General features: G+C 43.7%; 1 protein-coding gene across 4 annotated transcripts in view; it reads left to right on the top strand.

Annotated features, from left to right (window-relative positions):
* Nucleotides 1-360: 360 nt before the first annotated feature.
* BCL11A (BCL11 transcription factor A) overlaps nt 361-21325 on the top strand; it is a 99916-nt gene continuing 78951 nt past the window's right edge. The window contains exons 1-3 of one of the 4 annotated variants that reach the window (XM_055120307.1): nt 361-429; nt 893-1070; nt 8124-8453. In XM_055120307.1, coding sequence (XP_054976282.1) covers nt 1016-1070; nt 8124-8453 — 385 coding nt within the window. In that variant the 5' untranslated portion in view covers nt 361-429; nt 893-1015. The other 3 variants (XM_055120310.1, XM_055120308.1, XM_055120309.1) reach the window with 3 other exon arrangements.

Raw genomic sequence — 21325 nt, 5'->3', positions numbered from 1 at the left:
AGCTGTAACTTAGAGGCTCAGCTTTCAACTTCGGGTGATTTTTCTTGGCTATCCGCTCCTCCGGCAAAGTTTCCCTAGCAGAGCCACGGGCTCGGGGCTTTCGCTTCGGCCCCGGACATCCGCACGCGGGGAGCGAGCGCGGCGGCGGTGGCGGGGAGGGGAAGTGGGTGTGCGCACAGAGGAGGGTGTCCGGGAGCAACTCTACCTGGCGTCCCTCCTCCCGCGCTTCCCCGGCCCCGGGCTGCATCCTCCTCGGGTACTCTTGCGGCTGCGGCTGCTTCTTCTTTTTTAAAATAACCTTTCATTTTTTTTTTTTGAGTCCGCGTGCGGGGGGGGGGGGTAGCAAGGCGCACGTCTTGCCCCCCCCCCCCGCCGCCCCTTTCTTCTTTCGTGGCCAAGCCGCCGCCTCCGCGCTCGCTGCGGCCACTGGTGAGCCCGCGGCCCCAGCGCCCCCTCCCCTCCGCCGCCCCTCCCCCGGGGGCCGCGTCTGGCGTCTGCGGAGCCCCCCGCCCGCACCTCCCCCGCCCCGCACTGGCCATTGGCTTGTCCTGGTCTCTTTTTCATGTCCAGCCCCTGATGTGTGTCCATTGGTGTGAGCTTCCCCTTCCCTCCTCCCCTTCTCTCCTGCTCGCCCTGCCCATGTTTTGTGTGTCTCTGTCCATCCAGACTCCTGACGTTCAAGTTCGCAGGGACGTCACGTCCGCACTTGAACTTGCAGCTCAGGGGGGCTTTTGCCATTTTTTTCATCTCTCTCTCTCCCTCTATCTCTCCGCTCTCTCTCTCTCTCTCTCTTTTTTTTTTTGCTTAAAAAAAAAGCCATGACGGCTCTCCCACAATTCATCTTCCCTGCGCCATCTTTGTATTATTTCTAATTTATTTTGGATGTCAAAAGGCACTGATGAAGATATTTTCTCTGGAGTCTCCTTCTTTCTAACCCGGCTCTCCCGATGTGAACCGAGCCGTCGTCCGCCCGCCGCCGCCGCCGCCGCCGCCGCCGCCCGCCCCGCAGCCCACCATGTCTCGCCGCAAGCAAGGCAAACCCCAGCACTTAAGCAAACGGGAATTCTCGCGTAAGTAACCCAATAATAGTAATAATAATTATTAATAATCACGAGAGCGCGCAGGACAAGAAGCTAGAGCGAGGGGGAGAGAGGGGTGTGTGCGTGCATCTAATTTTTTTTCCACGAGAAAAATCTCCGATAGTTGGGGTAAAAAAAAAATTAAAGGGGGAGGGAAAAAAACCCCTCATACCATCCCAGACCATAACCCGGTGTACACTTTTGGGGGTAGCACAGATCTTTTAATTTAATTTAATTAAAAAAAAAAAACGTGTCTCCTCTTTCCTGCTTTCCGCTGTCTTATTTCGCCTTTGGAAAAGGACTGCTATGATTTCTCCTTCAGTTTTGCAAAAATAATGAACAATGCTAAGGATGAGTACAACTCTTGCAAACCTAGAGGAAGGAGCTGGAGGGAGCGAAAGGGGGTTGTTTGCACTCACCGTAGGAAAATGGAGTGGGGTGGGGGAGGGAGTTCAAACCTAAAGGAAAAAAAAAATCCTGGGGAGAAAAAGAAGTGAGACTGGCCCTCGGACACCCGCGCGCTCATGGTCAAGTGTGCATGGGAGGAAAGTAGTCATCTCCACAATAGTGAGAAAGTGGGACCATTTCCCCCCCCCCCTCCCCCGGCGTTCCGGACTCAGCCGAGTCTGGAGAGGGGCCGCGGCTGCAGGGAGAGCCAGGCGGCGGGGAAGGACCGGAGGCGCGGCCGGCGCTGCCGCCTTTTGTTCCGGCCCGAGGTGGGTGTTTGTCCCGTGGCCTTTTGTGCCGGCTCCTCGCGTTTGCCCTCCCGCGCCGCCTTCGAAGGGCAGGAGCAACGGCCGGGGGCCAGCGGGAGAGGGAAGGGAGGGCGCCCGAACTGCGATCGCTGGATTTGCCCTGCCCACCCCTCCCGGCTGAACCTCAGTGGTGGCGAGAAGACATGCAAAATGAAAAGAAATAAAAAGAAAATAAACGAGACATGAAAAAGATAAAACCTCCTGCCCAAACAGAAGCAAACGTTCCGCCGGCGATTTTTTTTTTTTTTGCAACGGTCTTCTCTTTTCACTCCCCGCCCCCCCCCGCGAAAATCTTATGATCCCTAATTGAAGGGGGATAAAAATTTACCCCCTTCCCCAAAATCCTTTTAGTTGCAAACTTAGAGCGCCAGCGGCACGGAGAGGGAGCGAGGAACTCCCTCCTCTTACTATTTTTTGGAAGATTTTCAAAAAAAGTGGAAGTGGATTTTGATTGGGAAAAATCTCGTGTCTGAATGTTTACAAGCACCGCGTGTGCGGGAGCCTCCTGCCAACAAACAGACAGAGGACCGAGCGCAGCGCGGCAGCCCAGGAGCGGGTGGCGGCGGCGGCTGGGCCTCGCCGGGCCTCACCGCGCCCCCGCCCCGCCCGCGATCGCCCACCAGGCGCCCGCCGCCCGCCCGCCCGCGCAGCGGCAGGCCGCGCTGCGACTCCGCGCCAGCCGGGTCCAAGGTCTCGCCTCGCCCCCAGCACAATGCGCAGACCGCCTCCCGGTCAGATCGACTGCAAAATCGGTTGGGGAAAAACTTGACTTTCCAATGCAACATTATTATTATTATTATTATATGTTGCGAAGCTACTGGAAAAGCGCATTTTCTATTCTCCTCGCCCCCTCCCCCGCCCCAATTCTTGTCCAGAGTACAGGACAGAGGAGAGGTCAACACGTGCTTTCCCTAACTGTCCCCAACTCCTCCCCCCACCCCACCTTTGGGTCTGGCTACTAATTCCTGGCTCTCCAGTGAGGCCCGGCCAGGTGGGAGTGACTGTGGGGGGCGGGGTGGACAGGAGAGACGTATGTTCAAATGTGCGTTTTGGAATGCTTGACCCAGGAACTCCGCGCACCTCACCCTTGAATTCTTCCCCTCGGTTCCGGACCTGGGTCGGTGGATATGTGCATGTGTGGGGGGTGTGAGGGAGGTGTTTAAACGGTCCTTCTGAGTCTATGTACAGGACTGTCTCAGGTCTAATCAAACACGCCTGCAAGAGCGTGGGTACTTACTAAAGTTTGGTAGCAGGAAAAAAAGGCGTGAGAAGGCCCACAGTCATTCCCCTTCTCATACTTGACTAATTTTAATTTTTGGTGCCGGTTTAAAGGAATATATATGTGTGTATATATATATATATACACATACATATATACATATATATATATATCTCCAGTTCTCCAGTTCTGTACTTTTTAAAGGAGGTGTGCATAGGTTTTGAATTTTTTCACTGGGCTCTGGAACTTGTCATACACTTCGGAAGCTCCCCCGCCCCGGCACGTTGCGGGGCCCTCCCTCTCCCCACCCCCGCGCATCCCTCCCTCACCGCTCTCCCCCGCCCCCCACTCCCCCGGCAGCGCCGGATACGCAGCAGACACGGCGCGCAGCGGTGTGAAGTTACAGCCCGGCCAGGTACCGGCGGGAAGGAAGGGCAGTGTTCGCAGGACTCGGGAAAGGCCGGCCCTTTTGCGCAAGGATGCGCTGGGGGCTCAGAAAACGGACTGGGGCTTGTTGTCGGGCTGCCCGCTCCAAACCCCCCATCCCGGGCTCATCTCGGGACAGCTCAGGCTGGCGGGTTAGTCCCTGTCTCCCCCAACCCCAAAAAGAAGTTTTGGATTATAAGACCAGTTTGGAAGGGTTGCTGCTTCTTTTCTGGGTGTTAGAGCGGGGCGGGAACCCTCCAGTCCTCAAGACCCCCTCACCCCCCCATCCTCCGCTTCTTGGGCTGAATGAGCCATTCTGTCGCTAGGAGGCAGAACAAGATCAAAAAAGCTCAGCGAACTTGAACCTGTACCAGCGCCTCCCCCAACCCCCCGTTCGGCGTTTCTCAGCCGGGGAGGGACCAGCTTTGCGAGGGTGGGGGTGGGGGAAACGGACGGTTAGGCAGAATTCCTTTTCTCCCCCCACCCCCCTTCACCCCTTAAGTCTTTGTTCTTCCTTTTGACTTTAAAAATGCTTCTGGCCAGGGCTTCAGAGACGAGCCCGTGCGCGCGGCCGACACCCCCTCCTGCCCAGCATCAAGCGGGGTGCAGTTTTCTCTTTCTCTCGGGGAGGGTTTTTTGTTTTGTTTTGTTTTTCTTTTTCTTTTTTTTTTTTGGTAAGAAGGAAAGGGGAGTGAGCTCCGGGGCAAGGCCAAAGGGCAAGATATGGCTAGTTTGCACTTAGTGTCGAGGTTCACTTCTTCCACCTCCTCATCCCCTGAGCTAAGAGCTGACCGCGGCGGCAGCGGCGGGCTTGCTTGCGGGGCAGAGCTGCAGTCCGACCCCCCCTGCCCCACCCCCCACTCCACCTCCTGCAGCTCTCGCCTTGGAGCCCGAAATCACAACAATAGTAATAGTTATCATCATAATGATGCGGGCAAGCAGCGTCATTAATAATGAATAACCGCAGCCGCCGCCGCCTCGCTGCGCACACCGGTCCCGGGAATTGCGGGAGAAATGCATTTACAGAGATTAACACTCCCCACCCCCCGCCCCCAAAGTAAAAAGTGTGAGCTTGTGGACTGTGGACACGAGGAATTTCAGGTCCCGCGCTCGAGGTGCGCGGGGTGATTAACGAGACCGAATCAGGCTAACCGGCCGGGTTTCCCACACCTCACGCCTTCTTCAACTGCCGGGCCCTAGGAACCGTGGTCACCCGCTGCGGGGCTGGATCGGCGCTGGAGCGACAGTCTGGGGGCCCCTAGCCGCCCACTACCGGCAGATCGCCGACCCTGGGTCTCCCCCAGCACGGCCGCCGCCGTTGCACGTGTTCACTGCGAGCACAGCCCGAGCCCGCGGCCAGCAAGCCTGCGCGCTTTGTGCCCCAGAGTCCCCGCGCCCAACTTCACTTCTACTCGTTACGCCCCCGCCGGTCCCCCTGCCCCGGACCTGTCGCCCCTGCTTTCTCTTTTGTTGCTTTACTTTTTCCTTTCTGCATTTCACCAGCGGTTGGCTTTCTTACTCTGTTAAGACAATCAAAGAGAAGAACTTGGAAAGCAAACTTGAAAGCTTAGCCCCCCTCTCCCCCTCCCCTAAGCAGTCCTCGTTTCCCTTCTACACATTTCTTCTAAGGGTTACCCCTCCAAACCCCCCCTCCACCCAGCGCCACACACATCTTTTCTTTCTTGTTGTTGAAAATTTATTCCTCCGCAATTGCAGAGAGAGGAAAGGGACCTTAGTCTGCCGCTGGGCTATTGAGACGTTACATTCTGTCTTGCTGTTTGAACGCAGAAACATTTTATTTCAATTTCTTTCTCCCCTTACAGAAAATCCGCGGCTAATTATTACGATTATTTGCCCACTCCCTTCCACTTCAATTCTGGACTCCTATCTTTGTAGCTGAGACTGGAGTTTAGAAACGATGGTATTGTGGGGGTGAAGAAGGATAGAGTTGAATTGAGGGAGGGGGGTAAAATGGCTGAGGTTAGGAATGTTTTTAGGGAAGGAGAAATTTGCATTAAAATACAGAGAAATTATCAGATGCCCAGAAAGGAAATGTTGATTGCCACTGAGAAAAGATGTCAATGCAAATCAGACTACACCAAGAGAATTGTATTTTCATATTTTCTTTGTGCCCCATTTCCTCTGGTTTTTAATAATACAGCAGTAATAATAAGAACACTTTGGTATTTCTCTGAACATCTCTAGCTAAATGCAAGGAGCCCTATGTTAAGCGTATTTCATACATTAGGATATAATTCTTGTTAATTAGCAATAATTTACGTTAAGAGCATAGAAAATGTTGAGGTTACAGGTTTTATATCTGTACATTTGATCATCTTGTTATTTTCAAGAACTTTGCCTCCTATAAAATTAATTAGGTGAAATGTGGAGGTGTAATCAGCAACCTCTGAATTACCACTTCATTTCCTGGTTTTGATTGTAAGTCAGTACAGTCACTACATTTAGAAGACTTTAACCAACTCTGTTTTGTACTGCATTACCTTTAACTGTTTGGTACCTAGGAGAATATTTCCTTTTGCTCCTAAATAATATTTTTATTTTTATGAATGTGTTAGGCTTTGAGAATAAGAAGCCAATCTTATCAGTGGGATTAAAAATATACTTTGCCCCCAAAAGGTTCAACATACTACAAACTTCAATACAATTAATTTTTCCCTAGTATTCAAGATCTAAATCTAGGAACTTTAGATCTTGTAGTTAAATGCTGAACAAAAAAGAGACATATTTGACAATGTGTTTATAGAATCCTTAGTATGATCATTAGGGATTCTAGAGAATGACTTCTCTATTCAAGTTGCTCAGTTGGTCAAAATGAAAGCAAATGTAGGAGAAGAATGACATAGAGACACAATGCAAAAGCACTTCCGTTTGTCTCCATGTTTGAAAAGTCTGCCTGTGTATTTTGTATTTATCTTTGGTCAGTATGTTGTGCAAAGTGCTTACCTTGCTGCCTTTATTAGTAAGGAAATAACCTTCATATTCCTGTGGTGACCTTACATTAAATTGGGAGGAGTACCAGAGGCTAGAAATGATGACATGTCCTACTTGAGCACAGGTGCAGCTAGGCTGGGCCCTCTCAATATTATTTCACCCAGCACATCTGGGAGTTACTCCAGATCTTCCCCCTCAATATGCAGCCTGGGTAGGGTTGAAATAAATTTAACCTGAGTTCACTGGATTTTTGCACTTTATCAAAATCTGTTCCAATATTCTACACTCAAATTAAAATCTATTTTTTGATTCTCTGTGGCTTTAAGTTCATTAAATGTGAAATTGGCAGCTTGCTAAAGAAGGTCAGACTGATTAACTGTTTAAGACTTGTACATTTTCTGCTTCAGTTTTATTAACTTGCAGCATCACAGATGTGTTTTGTATTTTGTGAAAAAAAATTTTTTAAGTATAAGGTTTTAGGAGTCAAGAGACCAACTCTCTTTTCCTTCTTTGGAGGGTTAGAAAATGATAGACACTGTTCAAATAGATGCTGGAGCATATATGGTACAAAGTTTGAAAAAAAAAAAAGAAAAAGGGAAACAGGAACGAAACACATATCTACCTTGTTCTACCATCCGCTAGTGATTATGTGTGTAGAAATAGTCCCATAATGAAGCGTTTTGGAGCTCATTCAGAAAATTAGTCAACTTTGACAACATTAGAAGAAGTATTTCAAGTCTAAAGAAAGAGCTTCTCAGCCTTGTTCTGAAATGTGGCGTTTGCTTGACCATTCTGATTTTTATGTGATGTAGGCCACCAAGTGCAAACATGTTTAGAATATTTTAGGCATTCCTTTCTTCAGAATGAAAAAATGACTAATTGGCTTATTTTCTTAAGTACTCAAAAGTATCCCATTTAGCTAATGTGTCTGAGAAGAATTGCCAGTGAATTTGGTATTTCTTTGATTTTGTGGCACTGCTGAGAGTGAGATCAGAAAGGTTTTTGGCAGTGTGAATTATGCTGCGTTATGATTATTATTTAGATCTGTTTCACAGGTGAATGCATTCGTTTTCTTATTACAATAGTGAAAATGTGGCACATTTTCTATGTGATGTAGTAGCTTTTAAATTTATGAGGCTATATCTCTGTATTGTATACTTAGGAGTATATGCATTCACATACAAAGGCTGTGTGTGTTTATTCACCTCTTTCATTCTTTGGCACAAAAGACTACTTAATCTCTAAGGAAAAAATAAACAAATTTGGTTTCAATTCATATTTTTGCCATTTTGGGAGGCTAGTTATTATTTAAGCTTCCTTTATGTTGCCTATGTTAACTGTTTGACGGTCATAGTCTATAAACTCACAAGGCAGACACCTGTGTTGTGCGTGTGTGTGTGTGTGTGTGTGTGTGCTGTGTGTATGTGTGCATTTTCTCTAGAGTTGAGCAAATCAGGCAGTTTTCTTGAAATTCATGCTGATTTATCTCATGGATAAAAATTGCTTTCTTGTTGATAATCTCCATATCCTGGTGCATTGTAGGTGCTCACATATTCTGAGTGTTAGGTGGAGAAGACTAAGATTGTTTTGCATAATGTGGGTTAGGGTAGGCTGGGGGTTGAGAATGTATATCCCCCCTTTTCCCTCCTGTCTGGCACTCTAATAATTGTGCTTTTGTTTCTCCAACCACAGCCGAACCTCTTGAAGCCATTCTTACAGATGATGAACCAGACCACGGCCCTTTGGGAGCGCCAGAAGGGGACCATGACCTCCTCACGTGTGGGCAGTGCCAGATGAACTTCCCATTGGGGGACATTCTTATTTTTATCGAGCACAAACGGAAACAATGCAATGGCAGCCTCTGCTTAGAAAAAGCTGTGGATAAGCCACCTTCCCCTTCACCAATCGAGATGAAAAAAGCATCCAATCCCGTGGAGGTTGGCATCCAGGTCACGCCAGAGGATGACGATTGTTTATCAACGTCATCTAGAGGAATTTGCCCCAAACAGGAACACATAGCAGGTAAATGAGAAGCAAGGAGAAAAGCTGTTTGCATGTTTTCTTTTCATTTTTAGAGGTGCTATAGCCAAGCACTAAGGAGTGGTGGAGTGATTTCTGTATTTCTCCCTGTGACTGTCTGTGACAGCCTGTAATGATAAAATCATCATTCCTCTTATATCCAGAGTACACACACAAATAAATATTTTCCACTTCACTGAGTCAGATGTGGGCGGACTAGGTACACACACCTGATAACCCTCTCTCTGCCTCTGTTGATTCTGTATTCCTTTCCCTTTTCCTCTTCTTCTCCCTTTTGGGGTTTGAAACTTACCACACCTCACCCAGTTTGCATTGCCCATTTCTAGCCTTGGTGACGAGTCAGAGGCAAAGTGGCCATGCAGAAGCCTGTGTAGCTGGGCTAGTGACCCATTTGAATCAGAATGCCTGCTCTGGCCTCTAGTTAGTTGCCAAGGCTCCTGTGAGGTGGGATGGGCTGGTAGGGCATTTGGGAGGGGTGGAAAGAGTTAACTGAGCTTCAGGGCTAGCCTTGGATCCATATTGGCTGTCAGCCCTTATGGGGCTGTAATTAAACACAGCCCATGGTGGGATGACACCGTGACCTTGACTTTAAGATGCCATTTTCGACTGGCCAGGCCAGAGTAGAGAGGGCAGTTGCTGAAGCGCACAGACATGCTTACTCGAAAAGTTTAAGGGCATGTTGGAAATTTCAAAAGGTTGGTTTGACAGGAACGGCTGCTCCCTGCAGCCTGCCTCCTCGGCTAAATGATAAATGCTTCTCTGTGCTCTCTCTTGTCTCTGATGTGGTTTTGACAGATGTATCTTGATTTTGTTTGTGGTTTACACAACCACATGTCACCCTTACAAATGTCCAGTCCAGACTTCCACTGTTCCTGCTAACACAATGTAAAAATTCTCTTGGAGAAAAAAAAATATACTCTTCTTCAACAGCTCTCCTTCCTTTGTTAATTTTAGCAGAGAGGTAATAGCTAGGTGTGTGGGTTTCTCAGCAGCCCAGGGGAGAAGGAATTAAAGGCTAACAGAGGGACTTAAATCCCTACTCTCAGTGATAAACAGCAGCACTAGATAGTGGCCCTTAAAACATGTTTTTAGGAAAACAACAGTGATTTAAAACATAGGACAAAGTGAGTGTAGATTCTGTGATGACAGAAACGGGCATGCCTGTTTGTCCGTATCTGTCCTCTCCTAATGACAGAGGTTTGCTCACTTTTAGGAAGGACAGGGCCTCTGATCAGTGGACACTTGGAAACTTGTCTCTTCGACCTAGTTTGACCACAGAGTTGAACTGCTGTAGACCAGTGGTCCGGAGGGGATTAAATGTCGTGTATTTCCTCACTTCTCCTCCAGAATTTAATCATGAAAATCAAATGTGGCGTTTTCTTTCTTTTTAAAAATGCTTTCTACAATAGCGCTTAGATGTTTTTTCCTTTAGTGAAGTAAGAAATCTGCTCCTAGGATGCATTTACAAAATATATATATTTTTGAACCTACCACCTTTAGGTTATGTGACATACAGGTTAAGATTTTATCTCGTCCCTCCCCCTTACCTCCCAGTAGGAGATGGCAGTGACCATTTCCATGTGCTGTTTTGTCGCTGGAAGGAAAATGAACAGAAGTGTAAGGCATGATTAATGAAGCAAGAGCAAGCGGAAGGGGGATTTGTCGTCTTCGGAGATCCAAAGCCTTTCTAAATCACCAAATATGGAGTAACACTTGCGTGATGTAACATCGTATTTACATATCGAGCTGCTCGTTTAAAAGACAAAACACAGTGTCTGTCAAGCAAGAATTAAAACCACACTTCTTACTGAGGTCCCGAATAGGTTATTCAGTCTCAGATTAACCAGCTCAGAAATTCTGTGCCTCTGTACTTAGTGGAGGAATGTAAAAGCTGGGGAGAAGGCCCTATATATAGTTAAGGCTCTTTACTGCTACATTGTAAATTTATGTAGGGAAAGAAAAGATATTTTCCTTAACTCTGGTTGTCATAAAGGTTATACTGTGTTGTTTCTTTCTTCTTTTCATTTCTTTTCTTTTTTTTTTTTTTAAAAAAAAAACTAGTACAATAGCTGGGCCCAGGGAAACCAAATAAAGCAAAACTCAACGGCAACTTTAAAATGTTTTATAGGGCTGCCACCAAATAATTTCACTGAGATGAAAAGCTGTCTGAGGTATCTAAGATATTCAATGGGTGCACAGGTGCTGTGACCCAGGTGAGGCAAGCCTCTCATGCATAAATAATTGCAAAGTCTTGATTCCTCTCATTGGGTTTAATCACCTGTCCTCATCCTGGAATTGGTGGAACATAAATAGCCTGGTCACATCTCAAAACGAGACATCAGTAACTAGAATCACAACTTCTCATAATTCACAGCAATGTAAGAATTTCCTATGGTGAAATTAACATTCTACCATTGCACATAAATTAAGATGCTCGGGCCTCTTGGGTGCCTCTGGAGTGAAGTTCTGGAAGTCAGCTCTGCACTCCCAGCCTGTAGCTCTCAAGCACGTCTTCGCAATTCCAAGTCTGTTTTTCTTTTTGTGATGAGGAAGGAAACAATAAGAGCAATCATTCAGTAGATACTTGAATTGTGTCGCAGAGAGAAAGGAGAAGCAATGCTCTGTATTAGGAAGGGGGTACATTGATGAATCTCTAGAAGAATATGTTTGGCAACCACATAAAAGGTAGCCATTGAAGTGCGCCATGGAGGGAAGTCTTTATTAAAGTGATGGAAGTTGGATTCTGGTTGTCTTGTGTGCTCTGTGCGTTTTGTAGTCAGGAAGCAGGAATGAAACAGTGACACAATTTCTTCCTGACATAAATAAGGTTAGGAATTTGAGGCTTTCAAATAGGAGAGTGAAGTAGAGTTCTTTAACTGATCAGTAAAATGGTGTGCATCTCGACTGTACAAAGGCCTCTCTCAGCTATTTTTGCGGAAGGTTAATTTTTACCTGTAAATAAGTATCTCTGCTCCATCGCTGCACCCATGTACAAATGCTCACACCACACCTATCCGTGGATTAGGCTGTTTTTAAATATTTTATTCAAATATTCAAAATATCTTGTGATTGATCCAGTGAGATCTTTGAACTATTATTTTGATTGAAAACCAGCAGATTATACTGTCTGAGGCCCATTTCATCACTGTGTCTGTCAAATATCCACCATGAAAGATCAGTGGCCTTTGACTGGCAGTTCCGGCATTTAATAAGGACTTTGTTTTGTTTTTTAGTTACATATTTTATGACAGGAGAAATAATCATGCTTGAAGATCAATGAACGTGAAACTACTGTTCCCTTCTAGAAAATTTAAAAAATATGTATTATTCTGCAATGTCAGTCTTGAAGTTTTTACTTCTTGCACATCAAAATCTTTAAATTAGGACTGGGCTGTCATGGAGTTACTTACTTTATGAGAGAATTAGAGTAGATATGACAAGTTCTTTAAATATAGTAAAATCTACTATAGTTGATATGCAGCATTTTTTCCCTTTAAAATCATGAATGTAGACATATTAGAATATTAAAAGTTATTTGTCTAGGCAATATGCCTCATAGCTAAATAATCATGTGTAAGGCATTTAAGACAGGTAGTCCAGAATTACCAATTTAAAACAAAACATTAGAATGTTACTTAAAGTTAAAGCAAATATAAGATATTTGTGCTTTTCGTAATTTAGAAAATCAAATTGCCTGTTCTTTTTTGTACCCTTTCTAATTCTTTCTTAGGTCAGATTGAACTGGAGGATGTATTTGTATGCTTTCTAGTATAATTGTAAACGAGACTATAAATTATAGTGTGCTATCATAACTACTTATTTTTCATTTCTATTTATTTGTGTGATTCTGAATAAAAGCTAACCAACTTCTGAAGTGAATTTTTAGCATGGCAGTTAAAAGGAATAACTACCAACATTCCATCCCCTGAAGCCCACTACCCCCATCAGCTCATATAATGGTCAATATTTTACTTACTTTCAGAATCCAGAGAACAGGGAATAGTGTTTCCTAATAAATACCTAAGATTTTCTCAGGGAGCCTATGTTTGTGAGGCCACTACCCAAAGATTCATGTTCAGGAGACTGGGAGTCCTATATACAAGCTGTATTTGTAAATAAGACACAGAAAGGTTGTGAACTGGCAGCTTGGATGTTTTGTCAAAGTACAATGTCAGAGAAACTCTTTCTAAGACAAATTGTAAATAGAACTGTCACAGTGATTGCATGATTGAGCCGCAGAAGTGTCTTACAATTGTTGGCATTGTCAGAGGACTTTTGAAAGCTTAATTAAACACAGTGGCCCGCATGGCTGCTAAATTTACTTCGGGAAGCCAAAAAGAAAAAAAAAATCTAGAATGTGGAAGGTTCCCCAGATCCCAAAATTCTTCAGACATTACTCTTTCTGTACCACGAAAAAGATCCATTGTGCATTTTCTTGGTTGTCTTTTATAAATCATAGTTTTGAGAATAGGTCCACGTGATATGAAGATCATCCTGTGTGTGATGTGGAGATTGTGTTAGTTTTTCTGTCTTCTGCTGTTACGGACAGTTAATGTAAAAATGGCCTTTTATTGGAAACACAAATATGTATTCACTTCAAGAACAGGAGCAGAGGGGAAAGTTTCCCTCCCATTCTCTCTGTTTATTCCGTGAAAGCTTGAAGAAAAAAAAAACCACCAAAGCACTGTGCTATAATTTCTTGAGTCACCCCATTCCTTGTTGTGTTGCAAGGTGTGACTTTTACTTTAAAGGATCTGGAATCTGTTTTGCACACCTTTCTCCTAGTGAATGTGGCATTTAATTGTGGAGCTGCCCATGGGCTGGAAAATGCAATTGGGTGTAGAAACGAGCAGGCAATGTCAGGACAACGAACCTCAAGCTAAGGGAAGAAGCGAGTTGGATGCATATTAATGGCACATTTTAGAGTCCTGGAAAATCATTAATTTCACACTGCAGCCTCAGTGTAGTTTGGCTAATGTGGGAGGACTAAATTGGAGAACACAACAAATGTGCAAATCGTAGGGAAGCATCCTCCTGCCCCCCAGAATTTTTGTGGTTTCTTAATGAAAGTGTCTAATCAGGCAAGGTGAATGGTGGCTTCACACCCTGATCAGTGTGAACGGAAGAAAGTTGGACTTCCCTGTGGGAGAAAATATGAAATTGAAGTGAAGCAGTGCAGCTAGGGAGATGCACAGAAGTTGCATCATTCGATGTTAATTTAATCTACTTTGGTTAGTCTGTTCACACCCTTTATTGCACAAAGAAATCATTTGAACAAAATTTACCCCAAGCCCAAGTCTGTTTTTATATACAGTAGTACCAGCTTTGTGCAATAAAAAGCACTTAGCATCAAGCTGGACCCAGCCTGGCACATTGCCACTTTTTTAGCAAGAGATTTAATCACCAAGGATCTTTAGTACCTTTCTGCTTGTTCAGATTTCATTTAGGTCATGGTTTTGTCAGCAGTGTTGTTATTACAAGGATTAAATTTTTTTTTAACCTAGTGCCCACTTTTAACATTATCTCAAATGAAGCAGGTTTTAATCTTATGCGTCAGTTTGGAAGACATTAATAAAGTTCATAAAGTATCTCAGATTATATAATTTATTGGGTAACTAGTATTTTTATTTGTATGACAAATAGAAAATTGGTCCGGGTAGCCATCCTTCCTCTGTTCTTTTCTCCTTCCCAGGTAAATACTTCCATCTAGGTTGTAGACTACTGGCCAATATCAGTAAATTTACCTTTGTAATTTGCCATGTAGCTTTTACAACAATGACCTAATTAATTTGAGCACGAACCATATTATTGCTACTAGAGTCATTTTCTGTCACAAACTTCATTTCCAGGAAATGTAACCTGATGAATAAGAACGCGTTAACTCTCCACATGTGCTCCTAGAAACCAAAGGCAGATTTAAAATAATAATAAAAAATATGCCAGCATTATTAAAGCCAGTATGCTTGATGCCAAACTCAATTTGAAGCCAGTAAACATCAGGCTGTATTTCTAATCAGTTTGAGAATGTAACGTATTCCACATTGGGTTTGCTGGAATTTGTCTCTCTGCTTTTTTACTGGCCAGCTGCACTCCCTATGCATTTTTAAAACATTTCAGCAAAGGCTTTTGCTGTTCTTAGCAGGGTTAGTAACTTGGGGTCTATTTCTGAGCTCATTCGTCATTCTGTGATGGCATTGAGTTAGGTTGGCAAGGGAGGAATTTGAGGCGTGGGGGGTGCTGAGGTCACTTCTGACCCCAGCAGGGAATAGGTGAGCTTCATTTGCCTTTACAATAGGCGCACACTGACTGCACCTTGGCAGAGCTCTCAGGTGCCGCTCAGATGGGCGCATGTAAATGCCCTGTCAGATGCGGAGCCGGAATATTAATGCTGCTTCAACTACCGCACCATAATAAAGCTGTACACAGCAAGCTTAATATGCAGCTTAGTCCGGGGAATTGTGTAAACTTAGATAGCCCAGTGTGAGAGACAGTGATGTAAAAATGCTCGATGCGCCACAGTTTCTGCTCGTGTTTGTCTTTGATCTAGAGCAAGATGAACACATCATCCTTACCTCCTTTTGGAGTTGTCTCCCCAACTCTGTCACCTCCCAATTTACCACCACGGTTTTTTTTTTGCATGTGCTGGTATGGAGAAATGCGCCATAATTTGTTTCATATGGTTAATTACAAGCATTTGAGTATTTAAAAATTGAAATAGCCGGAGTTTCAGCTTTTTCTGTTAAAAGTATGTGATTTGAACAAAGGGAGTATAGTGTAAATATTTGTCATGATTTGCAACGCCCCCCTTTACCCATCAGACAGACAGACAGACGTGCACACACATAGCCATTCAGTTTCAACCTCATGCTGACTTAAAGGATTTCTGTATTCTTCATTTGTACTGTTTTGGTTTTTTTTTTTTGAAAGCCAAATCTTTACTGGAACTCCATTAAAATCTTTTATCATTATTTTTGAGTCCACTCTTGCTTGAGGTTTTAAAGGTTTTAAAGAGTTTTTTTTATAATGTGTTCACTTAACAGAATCAACAGCTGTCAGAACCAGTTGTGGTAAATCCACAAAACATACAAAGAAAAACACACACATTTCCTGAAACCAAACACTTGGAAAATTAAGCTGCCAAGAACTGGCAAATGGGAAGTTTGCAGACGGGGCACGGGAGTATTTCATCTCTGGGCTCACCCTGGAGACGGATGTGAGCGGATCTGATGCAATGCTGCTGGAAGGCTTACCTGGACAGGTGGCTCCTGTGCTAGGCTGGGCTCCCTCCTCTGTCCTCCTTTTTGCTTTTTGATCTCTTTAGAAAAAAATGTAATGCCACGTTCTTAGAGTGCTAAACAACAAATTAGACCCACCAAAGGTGAGAGGATCAGATTTAAACTTCCTGTAAAAGAGGTGAGAAGGCGCCTGGCACGCCCTTTTTCAGATCAGGTAGGTAGTGTGTTATTCAGAATGGAAAGGGCCCTGCCAGGGAATTCCCAGAGGAAACAGGCATGTTGATGAAGGGGATACCTGGGGACCTTTGGTCACTCACAATGCGTTTCTGTTTGTATCTTCACTGTGGTTAGCATTCGTGATGAACAATTACACCTGAGCTTTGGTTTGAGTTTTAGATAGGGATGAGACCACTGATTTAAAAAAAAAAATCCATTAAAATGAAGAATGGAATTATCGTGAAATTGAAAAAAGGGGGTCATTATATATCCCCCTATTTCTTTTTGAACTTTCTTAAAAACACAAGCCTCCTACTAAGCATCAGGGCATTTACATTGATGTTCATCAATTGTTCATTTTCTTCATATGTAATGATGCATAAAAAAAGCTGCATAAGAAGCAGAGCAGTTAATTTTCAGGGAAATCAGGTGTACCTTGGGTTCTTACCTGAGTTGGCACACAGTGCCATGTCTCATCTTTCACATGTTAAATGTGGACCTTTTCTTTGAGCTCCCAAAACATTTCTCTTTACTCAAGAGACCCCATGATTTTCTGACATTTGCATTTTAGGAGAGCTCACAATGAACCTTTTACTGCTCACTTTAGCACTCTTCCCCAGTCTTTGAGGACTCAGTGTAAACAATATATTCACCCATGTTAAAATTTGAATCTCTTGAGTTTCTATCTCTCACTGCATTCCACCCTAAGATTTTTAAAAAGGACATATATATATATATATATATATATATATATTATTTAAAGGTGAACATTGGCGACTGAAGACTGATTTAAAGGCTGAGGAAATTTTTAATAATAAATCGTAACCTTCTCATGTTATGTTTTTGTTATGTTAAGGGGAAAAATCAATAAGGAAAAATTTAATTCTGATAAAGATACTCTTGGATCTTTGAAAACAACTGCTGTCCTTTTAACTAAAACATTTGAGCAGCTTCAAAGACTATGTATTTCTTCTGATCTTGGAGCTGTGTGACTGGTAGCAAGAAAGGAAAAAAAAATCTTATTCTACATACAAGTGGATTGCTTAACAAGTCTGCACAGACACGTACTTGTTTGTACAATAGAGATAAAAATTCCTGTATAAAAATAATTCAGCTGCTGACAGCAGGCATTGTTGTTGGACCTGTCTTTTGTGCTTGTCCCAGCTCTGGGCCCCCTCCTCCCATATCTGCTTGGGGCAGCTTGCTGCCTGCAGACTCCTGACCAGAAGTTAATTGCTGTGTATTAAGTATATAGGTATTATATCTATAGAGGAGCATCTTAGGGTTTCCTATACATATTCACCCCCCCTTTTTTTTAAAGGTGGGATTGCAGCTTTGCCTGAAGGGGGGTGGCAGGCAAATAAATACTCTAATAGGGAAAATGATGTGAAGGCAGTTAGGGGAAATTTGGCCTTCAAGTCCCATTTGCTCTCCAGTGTAGCATTGGTTTCTAAACTTTTGTTTTTAATCTAATTCTGATTTACTCTGTCACATCCCATATCAACCCTCATTGAACTCTACTCATGTAGAGTAACATTAGTGTCAAATGGAATTGGTCAGGACTGTGGACCTGTGGCTCATACAGATGGTGGTGGATGCGGTCCTGCAGTCTGTTCTTGTGAAGAAACATTGAAAAGTGGCAGGTTTCAGAGCAGGGTCTATGGATGAGAGAGTTAAGGAGTCAGGGTTCAGGGCTGAAGCGTTCTCCCATCTCTGTCTCATTTCCTTCTTCTCTCCCCCATTTTAGGTAAACTCAGCTCTTAAGCTCTGTGGGTCATGGTGGGGCAAGGAGTTGGTGTGGTGAAGGATGAGGAGGGGGAGCCAGGTAGCCGAGGGATTGAAATATTTTTAATAGGAATTCAAATATGGTAATGTGGTCACCAGACAGAGAGCCTGCCGGGCCCAGCAGTGGACATGTGGGAGCAGGCACCCTGGTCCTTTCAAAGTCCTTCTCAGTCTGACTCGCAGTCCAGATGAGAGGGGGCTTTCACGTGTTGTCATCTAGGCTGGGGTTTTGGAAAGCCAAAAAAGGAGGACTGCCTTGGGAATGCTAGCCATGGAATTCTTCCAGTGTCTTGAGTTCAGGAAGGTGTGGGTTGGCATTCAAGGTGGGAGTTTGATTCTCCTCTAGACAGGTGGTTGGCAATCTGGAAAATGCTTATTCCCACTGCCCTTTTGTAAGAGGAGTGATCTGATGCATTGGTGGCTGAACCCCATGGCTCTCTGGATCATAGTTGCTCTTGGAAGCAGCGCAGTCAGTGTAGGAGGGGGGACACCAGGAGGAGAAATCCTGAACGACAGGATTTTAACTCCTCGGAAGTAAACCAGATCTCGTGCCCCTGCCTCATAGCTTCTCCTTTCTTGCTCTTTTCTCTTTGGATGCAGAAACTTCTAAAATGAATGCCAGTCGATGAAAAAGCTGTTTTTATACCATAGTGGATGTTTACACAGGAGACTCAACTTGAGGGGAAAAAGGCTTTTTGGGAGGGTGGTGGGACTTGTGTTAATCTGTTTTGTTGGAGGCCTGTGCAGTATTGCCTATGAGCAACTCTGGGCTGTTTTTGATAAATTACCATGTTTAGAGATAGGTTTGGCTCTTAAGGGCTTAGTTTTATGAACAAAGTCCGTAACGATGTTTGCAGCCTCTGTTTGTCTCTTAGCCCCTTTGGCTTCACTAGAAGCTCAATGTTTAGTTTAAGCTCAGTCTGGAAGATATAACAATTTTGCATTAAAAAAATGAGGAAATCATAGGAAGAAAAACCCTTTGCTTTTTGGATGAATCTTACTGATAATTTGCTAAAGCTCATTTGAATTTTAAGCACTTCTTTAATCTTCAAAGGCTAAATTGCTTTATGAATATGCATGGTGTGGGCAGACTTCAGTTCATTACCTAGTTGTAAATTCTAATGACCATTAGGTCCTTCCAGTAATTGCGAATTGTTTTGCATTTTTGATTGGCCTATTAACATGTACATTCGGTGCACATCAGGCTGGCCTGTCAGCCTGCTGAAGGAGAAAAAAAAGGTGAAAATTGTTTGTAGCACCAAGATTCTTAGATTTTTCAATCTTGCAAAATTGATGATGTAAAAAAATTAAAGCTGTGTTTTTTCTTCTCAAGATTGAAAGTTCACCAAGAGATTTGACATATTTAATTTACATGATGACTTTGCACTCCTTCATTAATGCAATTTGCATATGAAGCTGTTGTTAATCACTTTTGATCATGTTTTGTGTATTAGCTGCCTCAGTGGCTCTACTCCTCAGATGCCCCAGTAGAAAGGAGCAAAATGATGCATCTTCTTGCCAAGTTTTCTTTAGTGAATTGAGGAATTAGAAGTCTAACCTAGAGTAATTACATATGTTTTATCCGTTTTCTTTTAACGTTAAGTACAGTTTGTGGAAGTGTTGGCTGGAAGTCGTTCTCATTTGGGGGAAAGACTGAACAATTTAAGTGTTTGATTGAGGGCCATCCTGATACGCACAGAAATAAGCGCAGAAATATCACTCATCCCTGTTCTCTCAGGAAAGTTGCCGCCACTCTCATTGTTAGCAGTGCGGTGGCAGAGAGACTTGAGTCTAACAGTGGATTAAGACATCAGACTCCTTTGGAAGAGAGACTGCTGCAAAGGACAGACCTTAACAATGCAGAGGATTCCTTCTCTTAGACCCTCAGCAGGCCCAATTTGCCTGGGCTGGGCTGGCTTTTTTAGCTTTTTGCTCAGGTCCCAAACCCTGTGGCCTCCCTCGGTGGAGAGTGCTTTCAGCTGCTTTGTATCCCTCCCCTACTCAGCAAAGGAAACTTGTGTTTCTGGGCTCCCGGGTGCCTCCCTCAAGGTACATAAGTGCCCTGGTTGTGAAAGTCAGGTGCTCACTAACGGTTTCCAGTGTTTGATCCAGTGTTTGAGAGCTTGTGACTGGGGCGGTGTTTTTGCTGGGGAATACCTGCGCTCTTATTGATGTTCATCTGGGATCTATGAGTCTATGAGTTTATGGCTGGTTAATCAGCAGAATCAGAACCCTGAAACTGATAGTCTGATGAAAAGGAATCTTTAATGAAAGGAAATAAGTTGTGCTGGAAAAACGAACAGTGTGTAAGAAACAGAACTATAATTTTAACCGCCCAGGGACCCTAGGACTGCCCCTTGGTGACTTCTAGCCATACCATACTAAAAGCATGCCTCAGTTCAAAGTTGTTAATATTCAGCTGGGAAACAGTATCCAGAACACAAATAAATTATTAAGTGCATGAACTTTTTAGGCAGTAAGATGAACTGATGGGGTCCATCTGTGAGATCCAGGGGCTTTTTATTTGTGTGTGTCGAGCGATTCTGCCCTCTCCGACTTCACAGCCTTTGGTCTTCGGCCAACTGCATGCATAATTGATTCCACACGCACTATCATTTTCTTGATGTAATTGCTTTACTAAGATATGATGAAATCTAATGGATAATTTGCTATTTCAAAATAGGCAAAAACATATTCATACTTTTTATTGGGTAGGGGGAGAGTGCTAGAGACGGGTATTCAGATGACCTGGTATTTAAAAAAAAAAAAAAGAGACAGAATGGAAAAGACAAAACGAACTTCTGCACCCTGTTTCAATCGTGTGGGCTGTGAGGAAGAAAGTCTTTGTAAGTGGAAGCCTGTGTGTAAATCTCTCTCTCTCTCTTTCTCATATCACACATTCCCCCCACCTCCCTCATTCCTTCTTTCTATGTCTCTCCCCCAAACTTTACAAGAAAAGGATCTCTAACCAGGTAAAAAGTAAACAATTTAGTCATCACAAGCCTTATTATTCAGTCTATCCAGGAGTTTTGCCATGTCGGTTTATTTAACTTCCAGGAATGTAAACACTGACACAGCCCTAGAAGCAGCAAGAAAGATTACAGTATTAGAGTTAAAAACCGTGAGCAGGGAGCAGCGTGTGCTTTATACACAGCTATAGTCATACTTTACATTGAAGCATAATGGTAAGTCAAGACTGACTGGAAACTTCTGCTTATATGGAGCACAAATTTCATTCTAATAGATAGGCACAATCTTGCAGACTCAGAGTAGATTGTTATATAATGGAGAAACTGTGTAAGTGTCAAGTACACAAATAATTCCGCAGGAAGTAAATGAAAAGTATTAGAATTTTTTAAACCACCATTAAATTTTGTTGGTGGGACAATCTCATTAGCTCCCTCAAGATCATGTGTGGCTTTGCATCAGTCTTAAAAATGTATTTTGAGGGACTTTACAGATGTTGAAACATTACATTGTTTTAATCCAAACCAGTGCATGCTTAAATGTACCTTAAAAAAAATTGTTCTGTTTTTCAAAGTCCTGAAAGGGAGTGGAGGGGTAGAGAGCATATAAAGCAAATCCATCTCACTGTGGCAAACTGTTTTTCAAGTAAAG

The sequence above is a fragment of the Sorex araneus genome, chromosome X, assembly GCF_027595985.1.
Source record: "Sorex araneus isolate mSorAra2 chromosome X, mSorAra2.pri, whole genome shotgun sequence".
NCBI lineage: Eukaryota > Metazoa > Chordata > Mammalia > Eulipotyphla > Soricidae > Sorex > Sorex araneus.
The sequence above is the reverse complement of the archived record's forward strand: the minus strand, read 5'-3'. Positions and strand labels throughout refer to the sequence as shown.